General features: G+C 44.5%; 1 protein-coding gene across 8 annotated transcripts in view; it reads right to left on the reverse strand.

Moving 5' to 3' along the window:
* CADPS (calcium dependent secretion activator) overlaps window positions 1-24344 on the reverse strand; it is a 448325-nt gene extending 423981 nt beyond the window's left edge. For 7 of the 8 annotated variants that reach the window (XM_044300700.1, XM_044300697.1, XM_044300699.1 and 4 more), the window contains exon 1: window positions 23983-24318. In XM_044300700.1, coding sequence (XP_044156635.1) covers window positions 23983-24318 — 336 coding nt within the window. Of the gene's footprint in view, window positions 1-23982 lie in introns of all 8 variants that reach the window. The other variant, XM_044300692.1, reaches the window with a different exon arrangement.
* Window positions 24345-26505: the final 2161 nt, after the last annotated feature.

The following is a 26505-nucleotide window of genomic DNA, read 5'->3' on the forward strand; positions in this document are numbered from 1 at the left end:
CAGAAGTTAAGTTGTGAAACAGCAGAGCTGGATTGATTGTTTCGATACTACCAAAAGGCCAGTGGGGGTCTCTTAAAGGGGGGAGTTTAACAGATAGGCTCACGCAGTGTTGTACTTCATGTACATCCTCGTCAAGCTCGTATTCACCATGTAAACCAATCCCTCTGGTTTGTTTCCATCCTTTATGTAGAACTTCCTGTTCCTGTATCCAACCAAACCCATGATGCATCTCTTCTCTCTCTGCTGCAGCTTCAGCCCCGCCCCTAGCAACACCCAGCTAGTTTATAGCTCCTCCCACCAGCTAGTTACATAGACACTCCCCTATTACTGCCCCGCCCTATGGACATGACATCACAGGAAATACAAAAGAGCTATATGGACATGGCCTGCTGATGGAAAATGTAAAACCCTTTTAAGCCCCTGCATGGAAAGAGTTTGACTGTACTCAACTCTACATGATCTATCTATTATCTATCTATCTATCTCTATCTACCTACTATGTATGTATCTTCTATCTGTCTGTGTCTGTCTGTGTATTCATCCATCTACCCATCTGTCTATTATCTATCTATCTATCTATCTATCCATAGTTTCTCTTATCTCTATATATCTGCCAGATGTTGTCTATCTATCTATCTCTCCATTATCTATCGGTCTATCTATATATCTACTATGTATGTATCTTCTATCTGTCTGTGTCTGTCTATCTATCCATCAATCTACCCATCTGTCTATTATGTATCTGTATATCTATCTATCTATCTATCTATCTATCTATCTATCTATCCACAGTTTCTTATATCTCTCTATCTATATCTATCTGCCAGTCTTTCCATCTGTTGTCTATCTATCTATCTATCTATCTATCTATCTATCTGTCTGTCTGTCTATCTATCTATCTAGCTATCTATCCATCTATCTATCTATCTCTCCATTATCTATCTATCTCTCCATTATCTATCTATCTATCTATCTATCTCTCCATTATCTATCTATCTATCTATCTATCTATCTATCTATCTCTCCATTATCTATCTATCTATCTATCTATCTATCTATCTATCTATCTGTCTATCTGTCTATCTGTCTGTCTGTCTATCTGATTTTCTCTACTTCATCAGGGTGGACAGAACATGACCAGGGTGTAGGTTTTCCTACCCCTCGGTATATTCAGATCTCTGTGACTAGTGAAGAGCTCGGAGTGATGCTTCTGCTCTGTCAGCTCCTTTGTGTTCGGCAGAGAAGAGACAGAAGTCCACTGCAGGCCGGTGGGATCAGGATCGGCCTGTAATCCTACAGAGAAGGTTATCATGTGTGTCAGTGGCCCCTAAAGCTCCTATTGATTATAGTGGGATGTTGTGCCGCTCTCACGCTACATAAGTCACCCTGCTGTCACCCTCATTACACGGATACCGCAGGCCACCTACCTTTTCCACACATCGATTACGTTTTACCTATTACAAACACTTTCCTATTATTACTGTAATGAAGATAAAGGTCGGCCACTGCAAATCACAGCTGACTACTGCATGTAAGCTAGCTAGAAGTGAGCAGTGTGACTGCATGCATCAGACTACACAGGGGGTTGTTTGCAGTCTGTAACCATGGAGACACAGAGGTTTGCACAGGAGCAGCGTACACAAAACATTTTAATATTTTAACCAAGACTGTTTGCAAAAAAAATTAAAAATAACAAAAAACACCACCACGCGCTGAAATGCCCCGTCTCTAACCACCATAACCCATTCATCCCGTATATCAAATTGGAAAGGGTAATAATAAAAAAGTTGCACAATGTGCTATTACCAAAAATTAAATATAAAAAATGCAAAAAAAATGGACTTTTCCACCATAGGTTTTTACTTTTTTCCTTTTTATAAAAAAATAAATAATTTTAAATAAGAATGACATGAAGCAAAAATAAAGTCCCAGGTGTCATGGAAAAAAATGTAAAAATTATTTACACAACATGAGTGGAAAGAAAGTTATGGCTCTGAAAGACGCATGTACTAAAAAACAATTATGGAAAAAACGTCTGGTCAGAAAGGGGTTAAATGAGCCGGTCAGGAACTGGTTAAGATCATTAAGCGTGAAAGGGAATAATTCTTATAGGACTGACATTGGCCGATTTTGTCAGAGCCTCATGACTCTCCATTAAAGATGATTTGGGGGGGGGGGGGTCCGGCACGTGGCTTTTCAGTGCTCTCTCATCACTGAGAATACATGCATGCTCGGCTGAGCTGAGTGTACACTCTATGTAGATGGGGAGGTTGGGAAGCATAGCTGTCAGCGAGATGAAGGTTTCTACACCATCTCTTCAAGGTGCACAGTATACTACAAGAAGAGAAGTGAATTGGCTGGATAAAGGCCGAGTTAGAGTCAGTGCCTAAAACCTTATAATTGGGTAATCTGAGCACTGAGCATATGGAAGGAGATGGGGGTGACCTTGAGAGTCACTGGAGACATGATCTCATAAATTAAGGAGATTATACTGGGAGGGTGGGGGGTGAAGTACCAAATGTTGTAGCTGGGGATGCAGTGCAATTTACACCAGAGACTTCTTCTAAATGGATCTTCCTCAATGCAGTCCAGGCAAAGCGGGCGTGACCTCTTGATAATGATCCTCTACTACCATGTCTTGGTATACTGTATAAGGGTACGGCCACACAGTCAGGGTTCAGTATGCAGTTTTGGGAGCCAAAACCAGGAGTGAATTAAAAAAAGAGAAGAAGTCATATCTGTCCCTTACACTTTCTCTCTACTTATGATCCGCTCCTGATTTTGGCTTCCAAACCTACATGCAGAAACCTCATATCTATCTATCTATCTATCTATTGTGACACAGTAAGAGGGTTGGTCTGGGAAAACAGGTATTTTCCTCCCAGCATGTGCTGCTGGGCTGATTTACAGCCAGGTGAGGTCAAATACCTGGACTGGATTTTGAATGCCGGTCCGGGTTTTGGCAGCACCTGGCTGTCCTTAAATAGGCAGCTGGTCTCTGTGTTGGGATCTGGGAGCCTTGTGTCTGGATGAAGGCTTTGCTACCTGTTTGGCGTGAAAACAGGTTAGGTGCTGCTATGAGCAAGGACTTTTTGAGGCCGAATTGCCGCATGGATGTGAATTACCACCAACACCGCAAGGTGATTTTTTTGTTTGATTATCACTGCTTGTTTTGTCACTTGCCTAAAGTGTGAATAAAACACTGAACTGTTTGATCCAAAGAACTTGTTGTTGCCTCTAAACTGCGTCCGCTAATCCTGTCTACCAGAATGAAACCCCACACTATCTATCTATCTATCTATCTATCTATCTATCTATCTATCTATCTATCATCTATCTATCTATCTATCTATCTATCATCTATCTATCTATCTATCTATCTATCTATCTCTGTCTATTATCTAAAAAAACAGTAAAGCCTCTGAGACTGAGAGTACCTTCATACATACACAGTAGAACTGAAGATGCCATATCAGATTTTAAGGCGCATGGAGCTACTGCACCTCTGTGACAGCCCAGTACTAGAGATGAGTGAATCAATTCATCAGAATAAAAAAAATATTACGATTCACCATTTTTTTTGATTTGTTTCGGGAGAATTTTTCCAGAGAGAGAAATAGATAAATATTTATTTCCAGGTAATTAAAACACATTTTATTCAGGTAAAATCGATTTGTACCTGATTTGAATTTTTTGGAGGAATCGGGCCCAGAACGAATTTTAGGAAATTCGCTCATCTCTACTCTGTTGAAATCTATTACATAATAAGACCATGTGTATTATTAGCCCTTAGTTTGTTCCTGTAAGTAGCTGAGCCCTAAAGGCGTACATCATATGTGTATCTTTTTTCTGCTGTGCTATTCCATACAGAGATATCCAGTAAAAAAAAAGCATGTGCTACACGACATACATTATTTATCATGTGACCCTGAGGGTGGAAGATGCCTTCAAAAGACCTTTTAAAATGCTGTGTGAATGCCACCTACCGCTTCCTGTGTTTTGCCATACCGTACACATGGCACCGAGTCCTACGTAAAACCCTGGAGAAGAGGCACAGAAATATTATGAGTAAAATTAAACGGAGGTCTGCTGCAATTGTATGCGGGGCAGTAGCTACAGGGGGTGCAGGGGGAACCGTCATACCTGGGACCTGTTGAGGGTGCCAGGGGTAGCCGTCATACCTGGGACCTGTTGAGGGTGCCAGGGGTAGCCGTCATACCTGGGACCTGTTGAGGGTAGCAGGGTAGCCGTCATACCTGGGACCTGTTGAGGGTGGCAGGGGTAGCCATCATACCTGGGACCTGTTGAGTGTGGCACGGGTAGCCGTCATACCTGGGATCTGTTGAGGGTGGCAGGGGTAGCCGTCATACCTGGGATATGTTGAGGGTGGCAGGGGTAGCCGTCATACCTGGGACCTGTTGAGGGTGGCAGGTGTAGCCATCATACCTGGGATCTGTTGAGGGTGGCAGGGGTAGCCGTCATACCTGGGATCTGTTGAGGGTGGCAGGGGTAGCCGTCATACCTGGAACCTGTTGAGGGTGGCAGGTGTAGCCGTCATACCTGAGATCTGTTGAGGGTGGCAGGGGTAGCCGTCATACCTGGAACCTGTTGAGGGTGGCAGGTGTAGCCGTCATACCTGGGACCTGTTGAGGGTGGCCAAAAGGTAGGCACCAGTTTTATGGAGGACACCTTGCAGGTGGGGAGGGCTGTAACAGATTTTGCACTGGAGAACAGTAAATACAAATTACGCCTCTGCCCGAATGTTCCTGAAGGTTGCTGATCTTTAGGCCTCATGCACACGACCGTGGCTGCACTTTTTGTCGGTCAATGTGGACCCATTCACTTCAACGGGGAGGCGCGTCCATTCTGTGGCTCCTGCTAAAATAATAGAACATGTCCTATTCTTGTCCATGTCACTGGGCAAGGAAAGGACTGCTCTAATGAGTTCCATTCTGGACGTTCCATTCTGAAAAATGTGGAACGCACGCAGCCAGTATCCGTGTTTTGAAGATCTGCAATTTGCAGACTGCAAAACAGACACGTCGTCTGCATGAGGCTTTAACAGTGACTCCTACTGTTCAGCACATCTGTTGGATTTTAGTTCCATTACCTTGGATCAGCTGCCTTAATATTTAGGTTTATAATGGAGAGATAAGACAGGTCAGTTTGTTTACCGGTTGACGCTGGCGTCTTAGAACGTGAAGACGTTCCGACAGTCCCTTATTAGTCTATATACTGGCACAGTGAGACCATTATAGTCCTACATGATGTGTACTCATGGCAGCAATTTACAACAAATCCCTTTAAATTCCGGCAATAATCCTATCTACAGGTAAACAACGACCCCATCATGGATTTTGTTTTTCTGTTTCTGACCTGACAATTTCAATAAAATACTGTGGTTTATGGTTTTCCTCTCGTAGTAAAGCTTTCCATATGATGGAGCAGGCAATTATTTTTCAGCGGCTTTCCTCAATAAATCTCTGCAGTGATTTACTTTGCTGCGAGTTGCAAACAATTGCTGATTGTTTCACTGACTGATGACTAGAAGTCTACAAATCTTGGAGAGATTGACCAACGTCCTGGACAATGGATGGAGAGCGGAAGGACCATGCACTTAGATCATTTGTGCTTCCCTTAAAGGGTTTGGTCCATCTGGGACACTGTTGTCATATCGCTAAGATAGGCCATCAGGTGAAGGTCCCACCTCTGAAACCAAAATTAAACCCAAAGTGTAGAAGAGCGCACACCACATGTGTGGAGTGCTCTCCATTCATTGTTATGGAAGTTCCGAAAATAGCCAAGTGCAAAACCCTATAGCGGTAAATGAAGAGCGCGACCACCTCTCCTGTTCACCCCTATGTGCTCTAATATTTCCAGAGCTCCCTAACAGTGAACAGATGGTGGCCTCACATGCGCGGCTGTTCTACGTACACTTTAGGGGCCCCATTCTGAAGATAGGAGCTGGTCCCCGCACCTATATGACATTGATGCCATATCCTCGCTATATGTCATCATTTTGTGAGATGAGACAACCCCTTTAATGTCTTTTGACTATAGCTAGTCATATGTTGTAGGCCTTGGAAGTTATTGTTTTCCTTGTGGAGAGCACCAGAATTGGCATATGGAGTCTTATTCATGAGGCCCAACCCAATGTACAATAGCCAGTTTCTCTGTATGACGATCTATTGCCAAAGGCTTCTTGGCCACTCTGAACGTCTTGTCCAGGGGCATGTTTCCAGAAGACTTGGCTGTAGAGCAGGATTTACAATGGGGTTCTCCATATGTTAGCTTATACCACTGCATGCCACCCATTTGTGGTGAAGTGTCCTCCATGACTGTTCATACATGTGACTACTCGTGTAGTGGAGAAGGATGGTGAAACTTCTCCTGGTCTGGTTTCCTTTGCTAATGTTGCAGAGCCTGTTCCTTCTGTCCATGGGGGACATACAGTCCGTCAATGTCCTAGTCCTCATCACAGTTCATTCTTGTAGGTTGCCCCATATCCCTCACACATCTGCGTTTTATTCTTTAGATTCGCACCATGATGAGCGGTGTACCATTGCTCGTGCACAGAATAAAACTTCCGCCGCGTCAGCTCTTTATTCTTTTCTTATACAACCTTATACTTCATTCACATACAAAGCGTGGATTCCCTGAAGGGTTTTCCAGCCAACAAACACTCCCCGGGGAAGCAAGGTTACAGCACCCAATGTCTATTCATCGCCACGTAGACCGCACATTGTTGTCAGTTCAGAAAGGTTCACAGAACACATTTTCTCCTTGCAGATGATTTATCCTTGTAACCGGATGACATCGGTTAGTTTTTTGTGAGATACAAAGATACAAGGCTACTGGTTAATTAGTAAAAGCCTTTCCTCACCAAAGTCATACACGTTCTATCATCACTATCATAGTTTAGATTGGGTCTTTTAATGGGGTTTTTTGGTAATAAAATATTGATGACCTATCTGATCGGTGTAGGTCCCAGTCTCCCCATATAAGCTGCTTGAAGAGGTCACAATATTTTGGTGAAATGGTGTGACCTCTTTCTATCCTAGTGATGTCACCAGTGACGTGGCCTATATGAAGTTCAGACCTATTCAAATGAATGGGCCAGGGGGTTGCAATACCAAGCACAGCCACTATACAAAGTACGGCACTGTGCTTGCTCTGTTGTGAGGATGCTGCAGGGTTCAACCAGAGTGCCGCAGCCTATTCAAATGGTTGATCAGTGGTGATGCCGGGAGTCGGACCCGCCACTGATCAGATATGTATTAAGGTCCTTTCCTGAGGGTAGGCCATCACTGTTGGAATCCAGGAAAACAGTTGAAGAGACAAAATCTCTCCATGCCTCCCTATCGAGTAATTACATCCAGAGAAACCTGAAGCAAGGTGTCCGGTCATAAGCAGCACACCAACCCAAGGCTATTCAGATTTTGATAGACCAAAGGGGCAAATACTCAAGGTTCTCCAGCACCAAGAGGCCATCACCTCTCAGTTCCGTCAACTTCCATCAGCAAGACATGAAGTTTGAAATGGTTTTAAATGGTCACTAACCTTCCATTAAATTATTTCATATAGTTTTTATCCTTTTATATCTATCTATCTATCTATCCATCTAATGTATCTATCTTCTCATGAACAGATGGAATATAGAAAGAAAAACATTTTGTTAAAGGGTTTTTCCTGCCTGTAGATACCGTTGACCTTTCCTCAGGACAGATTGGTAGTGGTCCAACGCTTGTCACCGATCAACTGTTTTCAGCCCTTTAAACAAATTTTGCCTCGAGACATTGTACATTAAATTACTGACCACTATCTTCTAATGTAGAATAAAAAAATATTTTATTTTTTATTTAATAAAAATAAAATAAAAACCTAAAAACTATGAGGCTCCTACCTCTACGGCTACGGCCGTCCATGCATCTAAACTGAAATCTACACCAGCCCCCAGCAGACGTAGATTTCAGTTTTCTTCTAACTCATAAAACGGCACAGTCGTGTGCATGAGCCCTTAGGCCTCTTTTTTTTCCGTTTATGTTCCGTTTTTTGCGTTCCATATACAGACCGTATACAGAACCATTCATTTCAATGGATCCACAAAAAAAACGGAAGTTTCTTCGTATGCCTTCCGTTTCCGTATTTCCGTTCAAAGATAGAACATGTCCTAATATTGTCCGCATAATGGACAAGGATAGTACTGTTCTATCAGGGGCCAGCTGTTCCGTTCCGCAAAAAACGGAATTCACACAGACGTCATCTGTATTTTTTTGCGGATTGTTGTTTGCGGACGGCAAAATACTGAAAAAGCCATACGGTCGTATGCAAGAGGCCTTACTAAAACACTAATTTCTTAAGTGGCTCTGCAGACATTAGCCCCTTAGCCCAAGGTCCTGTAGCCTTTTTTTCCAGTTTATACCTCTATGGCTATGACACTGGTTGCGAATCGAAGTATCCAAAGTGGACTTCGATCCGAAAATTCGATTTTAATTTACAAGTGTTTAGTGATAGCGAATTAATTTTCCCTGAAATGGCAGTAAAAAAAAATAAAAAAACATACTCACGTCGTCCATCTGAGCACAAAGAGGCCGCCGCAGGCCATCTTGATTGAAGATCCCGCGTGAAATCTCATGCACGGTGATGTATGATGTCACCACATCAGCTGGCATGATGATGTCATCAAGCACCACGTGAGTCCTCTTCGATCAACATGGCCGCTCAAATGGAAAAGGTGAGTTTTTATTTTTTAACTAATTAACCCCTGAAAGCCCTCACTATTATTCTCAGATACCAGCAATGACAGGAGCCGTTCCCCATCATTGCGCCCGCTACTTACAAAAATATGAAATTCATCACAAAGCGAATTTCTTTGTGAAATTTGGCGAAGCAGCTGAATCTAATTTTTCAAAACTTCACTCAACACTTGTTGCAAAAACTGGACAAAACACAAACAAACTTATAAAAAATAAATAAATAAATAAAATAAATAAATAGCAAATCACACAAATGTGACACTGCCTGTATGTCTGCACCGCTATACAATGGTTTAGGGCAGATTTTCCCTGGCCAGGTTTGTGTGTTTTCTCCAGGGATCACTGTTTGTCTTGCCTTATCCATACAGTGATGTAAGAACAATACAATCTTTCCCTGATGTCAGGGCGAGGACAGCTGCCAGTCTGTGCACAGATGCCTCACCTGACTGCCGGGATGCTGCTGCAGGGAGGGGGAGGGGGTGGGATCCAGGTGCAGCACTAGCGCTACAGGAGCTGTATACAGCATGTATCCATCTAGATACATGGGAAGAGCTTGTATAATATATAATCTCATATGAATATTTCTCCAGTGCACTATATATAGCGGGTGAATTGCTATAGCAATAGGAGGGTTTTGAGGTTAAGGCATGGAGGTTTCCATTTTAATAATCCCTTTAGTCCTTCATAGTTGGATATTTTTCCTTATCCTCTTCTCGCAAGGGAGCAATTAAATATATTAGTGGTTCTCGTGTAAGCAGTGTAGTCAGTGGTGGTCTACGCCAGTGATGGGCAAACTGCGGCTCTCCAGCTGTTGTAAAACTACAAATCCCATCATGCCCTGCTGTAAGCTGATAGCTGTAGGCAGACTGGGCATACTGGGAGTTGTAGTTTTACAACAGTTGGAGAGCCGCATTTTGCCCATCCCTGGTCTACGCTATATAGACACATCCTAGCTATACTGCTGCTGATGTGGTAGGGGAGAAGAGTATATCCACCGATTAGAGCTTTCCTCTACACCCCCACCATCACATAGGAAACCAGCAAGTACAAGTAACAATGTGGAGATACAATGTCATGTAATACTAATATCCCATAATGCTTTCATTTTGCAGCATTTACAGAATCTATACAGAATCACTTCTGTCCCCTAAAGCCGGCCATGCACATTACACGTTTATGGGACGAACCTGCCAGGACTGGCTGATGATATAATATACATGGAGGCTTCCTGACTTTCCTCCAATGACAGTTTTGGGGGAGATAGGAAGCTGGAATGTTGGATTTCAATATGATCCTTTTGTTCTCTGGGAGATAAGCCATTGACAGACTCATTTGCTTCTGTCCATTGTCCTATTGAGAACACATGCATGCTCAGCCAAGAAAATCATGCATGTGTACAAGGTAGGACTCAGGTGTCTTGGGCCCAATAGAGAAAATTATTCTTGGGGCCTAACATCGATGTCTTCAATAACGCTGGGTTCAGACCTGAGCGTTCTGAAAGGAGCGCTCTGTATGCGCGATTGTACCGGCGTTTGCAATCGCGCATACAGAGACAAGCGAACACACATTGTCGCGCGTTCCCGAAAGTCTATGTACGCGAACGCGCGACAAGACGCCCCAAAGAAGCTCATGTACTTCTTGGGGCGTCGGGCGTTTTACAGCGCGATCGTACGCGCTGTAAAACGCCCAGGTGAGAACCATGCAGATAGGGAAGCATTGGTTTCTCCTTGTTGAGCGTTTTAAAGCGCGTAGGAACGCGCTGTAAAACGCTCAGGTGTGAACCCAGCGTAAAGTCTAATCAGAGGTGTAGCTAAAGGCTCATGGGCCCTAGTTCAGCTTGGGCCCCCCTTCCCTCAGTGCTTTGTGGCCAGGGGCAAAAATTGAAACAGCACCCCCCATGCAAAATTCTTGACCTTAACCCTTCCCTGCAGCCAGAGGTGTAACATGCACTTTCTACAATATCAGTGTCTTCTTATGTGGCACAAGGGTCTTTGGGCCCCTTCAGCAAATGCAACCTCTGCACCCCCTATAGCTATGCCCCTGAGTCTAATAGATTTTGATTCAAATAAACCCCAACAGAAAGTTATTGGCTCCAAATGTTTTATTTTCCTCCTGGACCATTAGGGCTCACTATGGTATAACAGCCTGGGGCCACCAGAGCATCACCTGGGGCTCTGGTGGGCCAGTCCGATGCTGCATTTGTATGAGGGATTGGAATTGAGCAATCAGCTAACTGTTCTCTTAAGGCATAGTTCACACGAACGTATGGCTTTTATATTTTTTTGCGGTCCGTTTTTCAAGGATCCGTTGTTCCGTTTTTGAGTTCCGTTGTGTTTCCATTTCCTTTCCGTTTTTCCGTTCAGTTTTTTCCGTATGCCATGTACAGTATACAGTAATTACATAGAAAAAAATGGGCTGGGCATAACATTTTCAATAGATGGTTCATAAAAAAACGGAACGGGTACGGAAGACTTCCGTATGTGTTCCTTTTTTTTGCGGACCCGTTGACTTGAATGGAGCCACGGAACGTTATTTGCGGCCAAATATAGGACATGTTCTATCTTTCAACGGAACGGAAAAACGGAAATACGGAAACTGAATGCATTCCGTTTTTTTTGCGGAACCATTGAAATGAATAGTTCCGTATACGGACTGTATACGGAACACAAAAAAACAGCCCGTACACTCGCAAAAAAAAACGTTCGTGTGAACTAGGCCTGAGGCCTCATGCACACGACCGTTGTTTTGGTCCGCATCCGAGCCGCAGTTTTTGCAGCTCAGATGCGGACCCATTCACTTCAATGGGGCCACAAAGACTGCGGACAGCACTCTGTGTGCTGTCCGCATCCGTTGCTCCGTTCCGTGGCCCCACCAAAAATATATAGCATGTCCTATTCTTGTCTGTTTTGAGGATTGCGGAACGCACACAGACGCCATCCGTGTTTTGCGGATCCGCAGTTTGTGGACCTCAAAACACACAACGGTTGTGTGCATGTACCCTAAAGCATATTCTAAATTTTTCAAACCAGCGCCTGGATCTGAATACTTTTGTAATTGCATGTAATATAAAATGTAGCATAGCCAGCGAGCTATTAAAAAAATGTATCTGTACAGCGCCACCTGCTGTTTGTTCTTTTCCTTATTTTTTGTCCATCTACCCGAGCTGGTCGCACGCGCTCCGTTTAAATCTTCAACTGCCACCGGCCATATGTTCTGTTAGAAGCTGTGGCAGTTACAGGGAGAGAAGAGCAGCAGAAAGGACACGTCCCTTGAGCTGCTAGGTTGAATATCATCTAGCAGAGCAATTGGAGCAGTGAATGTGGAGATCTCTGGACCCATGTGAGGTACAGGGCTGGTTCTAGCTTTGTTAGAAAGGTATTGTCATGTACTATATGGTTTTCATTTTTTTACATGAATCATGGCATGACCCGTTTAGCTCAATGGCTGGCTTAGAAAGGCTCATATAGAAGCAGCAATCCTCCCCCATCCAATTTGGGGTTGCACGTGGTGTGAAGGGTATCTCTATATTATTTTTGGCACCAGGGTCCAGATGAAGTCATGGTATAATACACCTTTCACTTTCATAACTGGGCAGTATATAGAGTAAACCCCCCTCAGGGGTCAGCACTGGTGTCTTGCAGCGCTGGGGTCCTGGGTTAGAACCCGACCAAGAACAACATCTGCATAGAGTCCGTATGTTCTGCCCGTGTCTGCATGGTTTCCTCCGGGTGCTCCGGTTTCCTCACACTGATAGAGAACTTAGATTGTGAGCCCCATTGGGGACAGCTTGATGCTAAGGTCTGTAAAGCGTTGTGGAATATAGTAGCGCTATATAAGTGCATAAAATAGATGCTATACCATATACCATAAATAGCAGAGGGTATTGAGGAGCTGTAGGAAAGAGCAAGTCTGCAGGCAGTGGTTATAGAACCTCAAGGTGAGCTATCACATTGCTATTTCTTTACAATTTGGCCGTCGGGGAGGTTCTGCAGCAGCTGAAGCTGTGCCCATTGCAGCTTCTGCAGAGGCTCTTCCACTGATGGACATGCAGCCTCACGTCAAGCAGCATCTCCAGTGTCTTTGCGGTCATGACATGATGCGGAGACAGCAGCAGCCTCCTGTGACCATTCCCCCCGTTAGCTTTACATTTGGGAATTAGATACCACAGAGTAACAGCAATGCCCCAGCATTTCTAAGAATTCGCAGTAAAAACCAAGATGATGGGAATTCTTTTTATGCACAGAGTCATGTACTGCACGCTATTGCCCATGTATCAGTGGGGGAAGGGCAGTCCTCAGGGCTATGATAGCTGCAGTCCCTCCTGGCGTGCAGCATAAGATCAGTTCCAGTGACCGCTATGTATATGTCCCCGCGGATGGTCCCTACGACTATCTTATGGACGGCATTGTTTGCCATGTGCATAGAGCGAAAATATTTCTTACCGAGCAAACTGTGTCTGATGTCCTACAGAACTGGCAGGTCTCACCCTGGAGACTCATCTGAGCACATCATGTGCTTATACTGTGGTTCTGCTTCAACCCTGGAAGATGTAGACCCATCATCCATGCTCCTCACTAGCTTAGTGCCCATAGTATTCTTATCTCATGTAGGGCATGTGGCTGATTTGGGGTTGTTGGGGCTTCTTCTTAGGGCATTTTGTCTACTGTTCTGCTTGGCTTATTTTTGTGGTCATGTACTTGGCCAAACAAGCTGTTGGCCAATTGAGTTCTCCTCCCACATCCTACACATGCATGCACAGATCCTTCCGATCCTTCTTTCCTCCAACATCTGCCGATGGGATAAATTTGGGATATCTTCATACACATTACATGCCCAGTTGCTCCTTTGGCTTATTCCAGCCTCAAAATGGGCAAAGCTTATGTAAACCCAGCCCAGAAATGGGTGTTATGAGTAAGTTTTGAGGAGGTCCAGGGCTGGGCTTAAATGCCCCTAATTCGTCAACACAAATCATGGTAAATGTAGAGTTCCATATACATGAATTTTTGATACAAGCTGTGATTTTTGCATGTTTATTAGGTCCTGAATTACATCAATTACCACTATGATGGTGCATGAGCTTTAATGGGGTTGTGTCATCTCAAGCATTGCTGGCATATCGCTAGGTAGATGGGCCTGACGCATGTTTGATCAAAAATGTGCGCAAAGAGCTTCCATTTTTCATGTATAGTAGGTAGAGTGCTTCTGTAATTCAGAGTAATCTCTGATCCCCAGTTCTAGTGTTTGCACGTATAACAGAGTGCTGCCATATGTACTATGCTCTCTGCATGTTGGCTTTATGGATGTGCACCTATGACTTTGGATGCGCTAGTCTAAGGCCACCAATGTCTGATAGGTGCAGGTCCCACCTCCAGGACCCAAAGGAGCCTGCAAAGTGAAAGAGAGCGAACCGCGCATGTGAGGCCGTTCAATTCTATGGGGTTGTTGACTTTCCGTCAGCCCTATAGAAGTGAATGCAGTGGTGGCCGCGCTTTCCAAAAAATTGGCTATTTTTGACACTCCCATAGAAATGAACGGAGAGTATGCCGTGCATGCGCAATCTGCTCTCCTTCACTTTGCAGGCTCCGTTCTAGAGATGGGTGCGGGTCCCAGAGGTGTCCTAGCGATATGAATGAAGATGGGACAACCCCGTTAATGGATGGGGGCTCTGTCAGAGCTCTTGCAACAGATCCCAGAGCTTCAAGTTACATCTCTGTTCACAATGGCCGATATTTACCAATCCTAAGGATGGCGTAAACCTTGGACAGGCCGGCTAGACCTGCACCCGCCCCACGTCCTTGCCAAGCATATCTTGAAGAAGCGTAGAAACCCTAGATGTAGCAAATTGCACCAAGATTGCACCAATTTGCGCCACTTTTTAGACAGATGTTTGGTGCAGACACATTACAAGTGATATTAAGCTACAAAAGGAGCAATGATCATGTACACGGCGGTCCTCGTATTCATGTACGTGGCAGTCCTCGTATGGGTTTTAGTATTCTTTAGTGTAAAATATAAGACAAGGCTTATTTCTGATTGAAGGAGCAATCCGTTCTGCATGGCCTGTGCTACTGACTGCGGATTAGCTGTGGAAACAGATGATGGATTGGTCCCTCAGACCAGTGGGGACCCGCAGTCTGTGCTGGGAGAGTGACTGGGACGTGCCTCACCTACAGCAGAGTATGGATTCCATAGAACAATTTCCCTTAGGCCTCTTGTACAAGATGCGGTCCGCAATGAGTCAATATGATCAGATCATTCCATGAAGATTGTATGGCGAATAATATACCAAGGATCTATGACATGACCGCAGCCTAATTCATCTGGATTGATGAGAGCTGCACAGGTTTTCCACCACCCAATAGCAAAGGGAATAAGACTAAACATGGCCGGGGTCTTTCTCTCCAAGGGTCCCATAGCCCCCGTTGTCATGAATAATGGAAAAAAACGGAACATTTATATGTTCCCATGGAAATTAGGACGGAGCAAAACGGAATGCCTCTTAAAGGGTTCTGTTTTGCATTCCGTCCTAAAATTCTGTTATATTCCATTATAAAGCCTCATTCACACGTCCGTGCTCAAATCCGTGAGCAGGTGGTCAGAGATGCACCCGTGAAGCTGTTCGTGAAGGATCTGTGTTGGGTCCGTGTGTCTGTTTTTTGCTGTCCATGTTGCATCCGTGTTTTACTGACACCGAACAGCTGAAAAATAATTTTCAATGAATCTCTTTTTAAGAATCCGTGAAACACGGATGCAACATGGTTTTCACGGACCCATAGACTTTAATAGGCGTAATGGATCCGAGAACACGGACAAAATCGAGCTTGCATCCGTGCTCAAAAATTGGCCGCACGGACCGTGCTAAAACACTGATGTCTGAATACACATATTAAAATGAATGGGGACGTGTGCTGTCCGTGGAGAACACGTCCGTGAAACACTGACGTGTGAATGAGGCTTAACTCTGTTATATAACGGAACCGTATCACAGAATTAGGCCTCATACACACGACCGTTGTTTCATTCCGTGTCCGTTGTTCCGTTTTTCATGATTTTCTGTGGACCCATTGACTTTCAATGGGTCCGTTGAAAACTCGGCTAATGCACCGTTTGTCATCCGCGTCCGTGATCCGTGGTTCCAGTCCGCGTCCGTTTTTTTCCTATCATTTGCATGGCAAACTTGACTTAGATTTTTTTTTAACTTTCCTTCATGTCTGGAGATCCTCCAAAAATAAAGGAAGACACACGGAAACAAAAACGGACACGGATCATGGAACAACGGAACCCCTAAATATCTGGTAATTTCTGCAAAACTAAAAAACGACCAATACATCAAACTGAAGAAGGGTATACTGCACGCCTTTGGACTAACGACTAAACAACTCGCTGATCCAGACAAGGTTATCCATCGATTGAAAAAATATATAAAAAAATTGGGGTTTGTCCACCATTATATGGATGAACTGTGAGCTCCTAATGAGAAATCCATTACTAGTGGGAGTAATATGCAGATCTGCGCTGTAATAGCGGACGCTGGCTCTGTATGCACATGACTAATTAATACTCCATATGCAAATTGACATATGTTCTGATTATTGTGAGCACTTCATATAAGGAGGTTTATATGCCATATGAGGGTTTGACACATCGAATACTGTGGGTTCTACACAAGGCTTTGACATAGTTATTTTATACTATATATATATATATTCACACACATTTGTATATATTTACAAAATATCACACAGGAAGCCATGGAGACAGAAAATGTTCAGAAGGAAGGTCAGGCACCATATACAGTATGTAGGTGCTCTGCATCTACAGCTGCACGGATGATGGGTGCAGTGGGCGTTTAAAAGATTTTGGGGCACAATTATTGAGACCGATATTTTAGACGCCCTAAACGCTGGCCTCTCCATAACTTTGGCGCATCCAGCACCAGTTCTAAATGTAAGATGTCTTCTGAGCAGTCTTACATTTAGACAATGTTCTACTCCTAAAACCGGCATACATGCCGGCCCGTCCCCTTCTTCACGACCACAATTTTATACCTGGCGTGAGCGGGATAAAGTCGCAGATAGCGGCGCAACTAAAATGTATAACATAGTAAATGACCCCCTTTGTCCTCTAATGTATTTTTTGACTATGGATGTATTTAAAAAGAATATTTAGATTAGAAATGTTTTACTTTGAGATCTTTAAATTGTACTTAAAGGTGTTGTCTCATATTAGACACTGGGGTCATATCGATAGGATATATGACCCCAATGTCTGATAGATGCGAGTCCCGCCTCTGGAACCTGCACCTATATTTAGAATGGAGTCCGCAAAGTGACGGAGGACTCACTGCGCATGTGCGGCGATCCTCCATTAATTTCTATTGGACTGCTGAGAATAGCCTAGCCACGCTCTTTCAAGTCCCATTGAACTAAATGGTGCAGCGCAAGCACACCCACCGCTCCATTGACTTCTATGGGGCTTATGGAGATAGCCGAAGCAGTGCACGACTATTTTTGGCAGTCCCACAGAAATGAATGCGCGTTGCACGCTCCGACAATTTGCAGGCTCCATTCTAAGTATAGGTGCAGGTCTCAGAGGTGGGACCCGCACCTATCAGACATTGGGGGCATATCCTAATAGCCTTATATCTTGCTTTGTTTTTTTGTCGGTGCTTCCTGTTCTGCAGAGGTCACTTCTTAGAGGTCATCTCATTGTCATTACAGGCAGGATTACAATAAAAGATAACATCTCTTTATAATAGCACAGGATCACAGTTGGTCACAACTCACCACTTCCCCCTCCCTGCACAATGATCCTGTACAGATCACAGAGCATGCCCGTGAAGCTCTCCCATAGAAGTCAATGGGGCAGATGTACTAATAGTGTCGCACTTTGCACTCTCTAAGGGTACTTTCACACTAGCGTTTTTCTTTTCCGGCGCTGAGTTCCGTCCTAGGGGCTCAATACCGGAAAACTGATCAGTTTTATCCCCATGCATTCTGAATAGGGAGAAATCTGTTCAGGATGCATCAGGATGTCTTCAGTTCAGTCACTGAATGGCGTTTTGGACGGAGGAAATACCGCAGCATGCTGCGGTATTATCTCTGTCCAAAATTACGGATCAGTTGCCGGAATGCCAGATACGGCATTAATTTACATTGAAATGTACCGCAATGCTGGAACCATGCGCAGACCGGTAAAAATGTGAAAAAAATATATAACGGATCCGTTTCTCCGGATGACAAACGGAGAAACGGATTCGTTCTTGCAATGCATCCGCATCCAGATCCGTCTACAAATGCTTTCCGTTTGCATGCAGATTGCCGGATCACTCTGCCGCAAGTGTGAAAGTAGCCGAAGAATATGATTCGCAGTCTTAATATTAGATACATTTACTATTCTGGCACATGGGCCTTAAATTTGGAGGATTGTAAATCCTGCACCAGATTTATGCTAGAACTCTGTCCATGCACCAAAAAATTTGTGTGCCCAAAAACTGCCTAGTCTGAGTTTACAACCTACAAGTTGGCATCGTTTTACTCCAAAAATTAGGCAAGATTTTGGTGCATTTTTAATTTTTTTTGCGCAGGGGGAGGAATTTAGGTGATGTCCCCTTTCCCATGAAGCCATGCCCCTTTCTCACAAAGCACGCCCCCTTGTCTGCCAACATGTAAAAAGTTTTAAAAATGTGTAAAACAGTTGCTAAATATGGTGCAAGGCATGCACACCAGTTTTTTTTTTTATGCAAAATGCACCAGAAAAACTGCTGCATTTTCAATAATAAATCTGCCCCAATGAGCCACCTCCAGTCTACAGGTTCCTATGTTCCACGGGGCTACTGTAAAGCTTGTCTAAAAATGTTGTTAACATCTCAGGTTATTCTACAGAAGGTAGAATAAAAAATAAATAAAAATAAAAATTATAGATTATTAGAAACTGTCTGGTTTATTTAGTATAATAAATGGTAAAAATATCCTACAAAAATATATCTGGTACCTGACAATAAAAATATGCAGAAGGGTCTACTGGGGGTCTTGGTAGTTTGCCTATATGGCTAAGGTGTCAGCGTTTAGCGAATCAAAGTCCACGAGTTAAACTATGATCTGAATTCCAGGGAAAATTCAATTCGCCGCAAAGCTGAATGTCCTCGTGCTTCGCGGAAGCGAATCAATTTTCCCTTAATGGCATTAAAAATAAAATAAAAAGTCATACTTACCTCATCGATTTGATTGCAACGAGCCGGCCACCGCCATCTTGATCCTGTGCACGGTGATGTATGACGTCACCACGCCGGCCGATGTGATGATGCCATCACAGGCTACGCTAGATTTTGCGCTAGATCTTCAAGTCAAGATAGCGGCGGCCGGCTCGTTGCAATCAAATAGATAAGGTAAGTATGATTTTATTTATTTATTTATATTTATTTTTTATTTTACACTGTAATATTGCTATCTGATACGCTCCCTGTCATTGTACCCATTACTTACAAAGAAACAGCGTCTTTGTGACGAAGTAATTTGTCACAAAGCTAATTTTTGGGTAAAATTTGGCAAAGCAGCTGAATCGAATTTTCTCTCATCACTGGTGTCAGTAACTGAGCACTGCCCCCTCCAGTAATTGCTGTTCCTGTGTTTATTAGGGCTCAATCACACGACCGTGCCGCGTTTTGCGGTCCACAAATCGCGGATCCGCAAATCACAGATGCCGCCCGTGTGCCTTCCGCAATTTGCAGAACAGAACCGACGGGCCATTATAGAAATGCCTATATTTGTCCGCAAAACGGACAAGAATAGGACATGCTTTATCATTTTTGTGGGGCCACGGAACGGAGCAACGGATTGAAGTGAATGGGTCCGCACCCGAGCCGCAAAAAATGCGGCTCGGATGCGGAACCAAACCACGGTCGTGTGAATGAGCCCTTTCTTGGGGACAAAATGGGTGTAGGGGAGCGTGTCATCTGCTCTGCTAATTGTGCTGTATTTATGTCCCCCCAGAGGGGCCCTTTAAATGTCTGTTCTTTTCTAGACTTATTTTTTTTTCATCATATCCTCCCCTTCTCTACTCCTGATTTATGATCGGATGTGATGATGAGATGTACGCTCACACCGCAGAATACAGTGTATCTATATATATATATATATATAAAGCTACGATAAAATAATGCGCGCGCACGGCAAATATTAGCTACATGCTGAAACATCAGCAGACGTCCTGCACCTATACAGAGAGGAATTTACTATTTAACTCTTTGCTTCTGTATCTCTGTAAGTTTAAAGGGAACCTGTCACCCAAAAATCGCCTATTAAGCTGTTTACAGTACCTTATAGTGCTGTATACTCGGTTCTTGATGCACTTTTTGTTCGTTTTCCCGCATGTCTGCTCATTCAGAAATCGTAGTTATATTCAGCTGCTGCCACGTGCTGCAAGTCAGGCTTGAAGTCACGGGGGCAGCGGCCTCGGCGTCTTACATGGCCCTCTCCCCGCCCCCTGCCTCTGTTACTGATAGCCGAACTCCGAATCCGGGACCGCGCTCAACGGCCGCATGCCGGGCGCGGGCGCGTTTGATACAGGATGTCGGGCGCATGCGCAGTGCGGCGAAAGTAAGACGGCGCGTAGTACGCGCGGCAGCCGGGACCGCGCTCCTGCCGCCCTTTACTGCGCATGCGGCCGTTGAGCGCGGTCCCGGATTCGGAGTTCGGCTGTCAGTAACAGAGGCAGGGGGCGGGGAGAGGGCCATGTAAGACGCCGAGGCCGCTGCCCCCGTGACTTCAAGCCTGACTTGCAGCACGGGGCAGCAGCTGAATATAACTACGATTTCTGAATGAGCAGACATGCGGGAAAACGAACAAAAAGTGCATCAAGAACCGAGTATACAGCACTATAAGGTACTGTAAACAGCTTAATAGGCGATTTTTGGGTGACAGGTTCCCTTTAAGCACGCCAAAAAATAATTCTCGTAGGCCTCCTTCACACGTCCTGATGACGTCAGTGACAAGATGGTCAGTGGTTCATCCATCAAGTTGTCCACGAAGGAACCCTGTTTGGTCCCTGTTTTTTTTTTTTTCCTCCCTTCGTGTGAAATTTCAATAGCGTTTGGTAGGAACGATCCATGAAACGCGGACGCCATCCATGTTGTGCGCGTGGTTTCTCATAGACTTGTAGACTATAATGGGGATCCATAAACATGGACGAAAATAGGGCATGCTTCTGCGAAGCAACCACGGACACCTGGATTGTGGTAAATCACAAATGCGTGAATACACACATTAAAATCAATGGGTACGTGTGCTGTCCGTAGAGAACACTGACAGCACTAGTCCGTGATTCACTGACGTCTGAATAAGGCCTTAGTCTGTACACCACTTTACTTCTTTGAGCAGCAGTTTGTGCTTCAGAGCAGCTCTTCCTTGCACTTCTTTGATCACCTGGTCACACCCTTATACAACTATATACAGATTCTTTCCTGTCTTCTCCTCTGTCCATACCTGGCAATTTGGTGAATGTGACGCCTTGCCTTAGCCTCTTACATGGGGCGAATGGCAACTTTTTGAAGCCCCTGTGTCACATTTTTCTCATTTATTCACGGTCAGGCCTGACGCGACTGTCAGCTGTGGATAGATATATAAGGTGCTGGGCACAGAAGGGTGCCCTGATTGATTGGTGGACCAGTATTGTCTACAACCCATGTTCATATGCCCTATTAGGACATATGGATGTCATACAGGGTGCCCAGCACTCAGGTCCCTTAGTGCCACACTGAAGATTCTCTCTGTATACGTGGCTCCCATTCTGGCAGACTAGAACCGTCCTGGTATTAAAAGGACACCCATAATACATGGCTTACCCCCAGCTGTCCTCTGTGATCAAGGGGTTCGCCCTAGGAACTACATTTTCGAAAGCAGTTGTCAACCCCTTTAAGAAATCTCCCATAGTGTTGAATTTATGCATTTTCCTACAAGGCGTTTCGAACTGATAGTTGATTTTTTTTTTAGGGTTATGCAATAGGGTTTAGCTGCAGTCCTATGTAAAACAATCCATTGTCATGCCTGTGAGTATATATAGGATGTATAGATAGTATTAGCCTCCCTTTTATATGACAAACAACCTATGTTTTATGTTGTTTACTAGTCCTTTAAATGAAATAAAGTCCCTCGATCGTCATCATCTCTTTTGTGCATATGACTAATGTTACAATTATCTTTCCAGAATGATGAACTCAATAGGATTCCTCTAAAGATCCGACTGCAGATAGACGACTTGCTTATAAGCCTATATATTACTGGGAGAAATAGTGGCCGGTGATATCAGCTCCGACGAGCGCATCCCTAGAGAACGACGACGACAGTCTGATTTGTATCATACATTGCAAGGCGGTTCAACCATGGTGTCACGTTAATGAATAGTCCCGGTGCTCCATCAGTTATACAGCCCCACTGGTGGATCCCATGGCGTCTTAAAGCCTATATCAATTTACTACAGAAATTTGAGGCTGACTAGCAGCTACATAGCTAACGTGCAATGACTAATGTAGCCAAACCAACTACGGCTCTACCCCTACATAACCTTCAGATGAAAGACTTAGAGTGTAGGTAACAGTCCCCGGCAATGCCGTAAGTGGGTATATGGTCATCGGTATTCATCATGTATCACCAATCAGCTCAAAATTATGGACCTTAGTCTTTGATCTAATACTTGCTTCCCTTCATTCTCCTATAAAAGAGATCCTGTTGACCCACCATAGTAGAAGACCACTATATTGGCAATTAATATCTATTCGAATCGAATAGTCATAGAAGAAGATGAATCTTATGGGTCCATACTAGTTACTACAATGCTTCTTCCTAGAACCTAATATCTGTCCAAGGTTTTGGCTGTATATAGTCACCCATATACCATAAGTATGTCATGGTCAAGTCTATATCACCTTTGTACATGATGTAGGGTTATAATATGGCAATCTACATGACAACCGGATTGAATGTTCCTTAGATGCTTTGTGAAGTACGTTCAAGATGAAGCCAATTAAAGTTGGACGTGAATGACAAGGACACCCTGCCAAAATAATTTGATTGCTGGGCTGTTTAGTTGCAGGTTCCTACGACGTAAAGTTGTCAATCTACAAGGGGTTTGTCTGGATTTTCATTAATGCCATAAAATCAAAGGCAGAGCGCCTGTGGATAGGGCCAGCTTCATACCCAGGGAATATCTTTGATGTATTGTCAAGTCATACGCTGAGCCCGGCCAATTTTCATGACGGCACAAGCACCTTTTGAGGCTCGGCCAACTACCCCTTTAGACTTGATTTTCCTCCAACCTTATGTCATTGGCTGTGCTGAGCACTATGGGTATTTTATTGAACGTTTTACCGGCCATGAAATAGGACTTCACATTGACGATGGTCCATGAACCGTAGATACAGCCGAAGACAATGGGTCGGCGCTCATCTGTTGGATCCTGATGTAATGAGGACCACACAATTCTATGAATGAACCTGGCCTATGAGATAAACAAGTGATCGCTTCCTGTATCAGGCTCACAGCGTCATCCCTCCCTCTCTGTACACGTAGCTCGTCCATAGGTGGCACTGTTGCATGGATCAGGTGCTGGTGACGCCTATGGAGGAGCTGGGTTATGGGAGGGCGCAGATGATGTGATTCCATAGCTCCAGTTCATTTACTCTTGTAATGTGCAACTAAAGAAGATGCAAAAATCTATGTATCCCCCCTGCCTCAATGTACTATCAGCAGCAATAGGAATCAGCTTGTGCCTGGGTCTTCATACATAAGGCTTCGCTTCCTGCCCATACCAACCCTAAACATTGGAGACCCTGGCTTCCTAGCTTAGTCCAACCATTATGTAAGACCCCCGGCTATCTCTGGACATCTGTTCCTTCCAATCAACTTGGGCCACAATCCACTTCTACATCCGGCAAAGTACAGTCATGCATGTAATATCGCCCATGGCACAAATGTATGAACAAAATCCTACAAAGGCATATGGGAGCAGCGCTAGCATCTCCCCCACCATTCCTGGCTGCTGCAGAACCTCTTCCCAGGCTGTCACACAATCAGTCCCAGCTGTGCATCACCATGACAGACACCTCTTCCCAAGAGGTATTTGAAGCAGATGTGACCTGATGATGACATAGACAGCAATACAATATAATAATGATACCCCGCACCCACCCAGACTTTAGGGGGTCTTTTCCCTTTCCCCCTATTGTTCTCACCTTCTGCTGCCTCCTCGCCATGTCGGTGGGCTGCTTGGCATTGAAGGGGTAGGCGATACACCTCATGACAAACACATAGAGCTGCAGCTTCCGTTTTCTCTCTTCTTCCTCCTTCTGCAGCCGTTCCAGCTCCTCTTTCTCCTTCTCACTGACCACTGATGGACTAGGGCTGGATGGACGGACGCTGCTGCTCCTGCTGCTCGGCTGTAGCCCCCCTGAGCTTTCGCTGGTCCTGCTAGGAGAGAGCCGGGCCCCTGTGCTGGGTGCCAGCACCTCCTTGCTTTCTTCTTCCACTATCTCATCCGATTCCTCCTCGCTGGAAGATGGGTCCAACATCTTGCTAGGCTTCGAGCGGCAATGGGGAGGAAGAAGAAGAAGAAGAAGAAGATGAGGGGCTTTGGAAAGCAGTGCACCCTAATAATCCTTGTGCAGGAGGCAGCAGCTAGCTCCAGATCAAGCAGGACCTGATATTGCAGCTAAGTGCAGACTAGGCATTGGCAGTGCTTACGTGTTTAACTCTCTCCTCCCCTGTACTCTTACTGGAGAAAGGAAAGCGGATAGAGACAAAATACTGCCGATGGGGGCTGTCCCATTGATAATTTGTGGCTGTAATCTGCTAATGTGCTGCAGCAGATGGTGCCTCCTGCCTTCTCTTTGTCCACAGGCCAATAAATCTTGAGGATACAGGAAGATGACCAGGGAAGAATGAGATGTGTTCTAAGAGCATGAAATCAATACCGGATGCTGGTGCAGGACCAAAATATGTATGACCCAGAGAGCGGCTGGATCCTTCTCCATCATGAATGGAATTATCCCATGTGAAGACGCTTAGGTTTTTTTTTTTTTGCAAAGGACTACCCCCTCCATCGGGCTTCAGCTGACCACAGACATAAGATAATTCTGATTCTCTCTAATTCAAGCTGAAAATTCTATCTGAATCTTCACTCTTGGTTGAAATTCTATACTGATCGGCCGATCAGACATTACTAGTAGAGCGTCGCTTCATGTCTATGCTCCAGGAGAACAGGGATCACCTGTTTAGGGATATTTGGAAAAACTGGCAGCTGTCTGTCTGTCAATCATTGAACGATCCTACCATGGACATGTCAGACTAAACAGGCAGATGGAAGGGGGGGGCGCGTTTAAAAAAAAAAAAAAACTGCAGCAATCAGCCTTAATCGGTTAATCACGTCGTACACTTCAGCAATGACGAAACAGATCCAACGCGACAGATTGCATTTTGGGGGTAATTTCATAATTTTGGTAAAATTTCTAAATGATTGTTGACGGAAATAGTTCAAACAGTCGCCACGTCCTGCTGACTTTTATCATACACAAATCAGCACGCCATGCGACATATATACAAAACATCTAAAATCATTGCGCTGTGACGGATCCAAATTTGATCATGCACAAAATCACGAAAAAGGCCCACAGTGTAAAAAGTTTGTCCGATGTGGTAAAAGGAGAGCAAAACAAAAACAAAAAAAAAAAAGCAGGGGCTTTGATCACCAAGACTTGCAGTGCACTGGGACAAAGAGGGCAGCTCTGCCTTAACCCTATGAATATTCACTGCACTTAATGAGCGTTCCCTTGGAGATAGGGATGCTCTGTGCAACAAAAAAAAACATCTGCTGGGAGGGACTGAAAGTTATTTAGTGCATGAGCCAACCCCTGGAGCTGGATCTATGTGTAAGCAGCAGCAGTGGGAGATCTTCTGCCTGCCTGCCAGCAAAGCTGAGCTCTGTCTGCACACAAGTGGGCGTGCTCAGTGTGCAAGCAGCTGGATGGGAGGGGGCGTTCAAGGGATGGAGAAGCACTACAGCTAGTGAATGAACTTCATTTGCTAAATGCAGCAGAGCCCAGGGCGCAGACGTAGCAGAGCTAAGTTTGTCTTGTGATTTTTATCATGTGTTTTGTACGGTTTTGGGAGCAGGTTGATTTATATGAACTCAATGAGTATTCAACATGGAGACAAGGAATTGATTTCCCTGCAGCGCCACCACTGGAGAAATGAAGCATTACACCGTTCTCATTGGAATCAATGGACAGTTCACGTAATCCCGGGTCCTCCAGGGCAAGAGATTCTCCTTCTAGCAGCTACAAACAGAGACATAAATGAGAGACGATCTCTGTGAACTCGGAATTCCCTTGTAGGTGATTTGGAAATGAGTTTTCTAAATCAACCGACCCATTAGAATAGTTGGCCTCTTTATTTAGGATGGTCCTTGGGGGTTCTGAGAAATTGGCTTAAAGGGGTTCTCCAGGTGATTTTTTTTTTTTAAAGAAGTGGAATGGGTTAAAAATAAAAACTCATCTCACTGATCCTCATACGCTGCCGATCCCACACTTCCTGGTCCCTGGCTCGACACACAGGAAATGGCTTGGGCTGCCCACTCAGCCAATCACTGCCTGCACTGTTGGCCCGCCTTAATCAAGTAATCGGCTGAAAGATCAGTTCAAGACAAGTGTGTCGAGTCGAGGTCCAGGAAGTGCAGAGCAACAGAGACCAGAGCAGTGGCA

This window comes from Bufo gargarizans, chromosome 7 (genome assembly GCF_014858855.1).
Source record: "Bufo gargarizans isolate SCDJY-AF-19 chromosome 7, ASM1485885v1, whole genome shotgun sequence".
Classification (NCBI taxonomy): domain Eukaryota; kingdom Metazoa; phylum Chordata; class Amphibia; order Anura; family Bufonidae; genus Bufo; species Bufo gargarizans.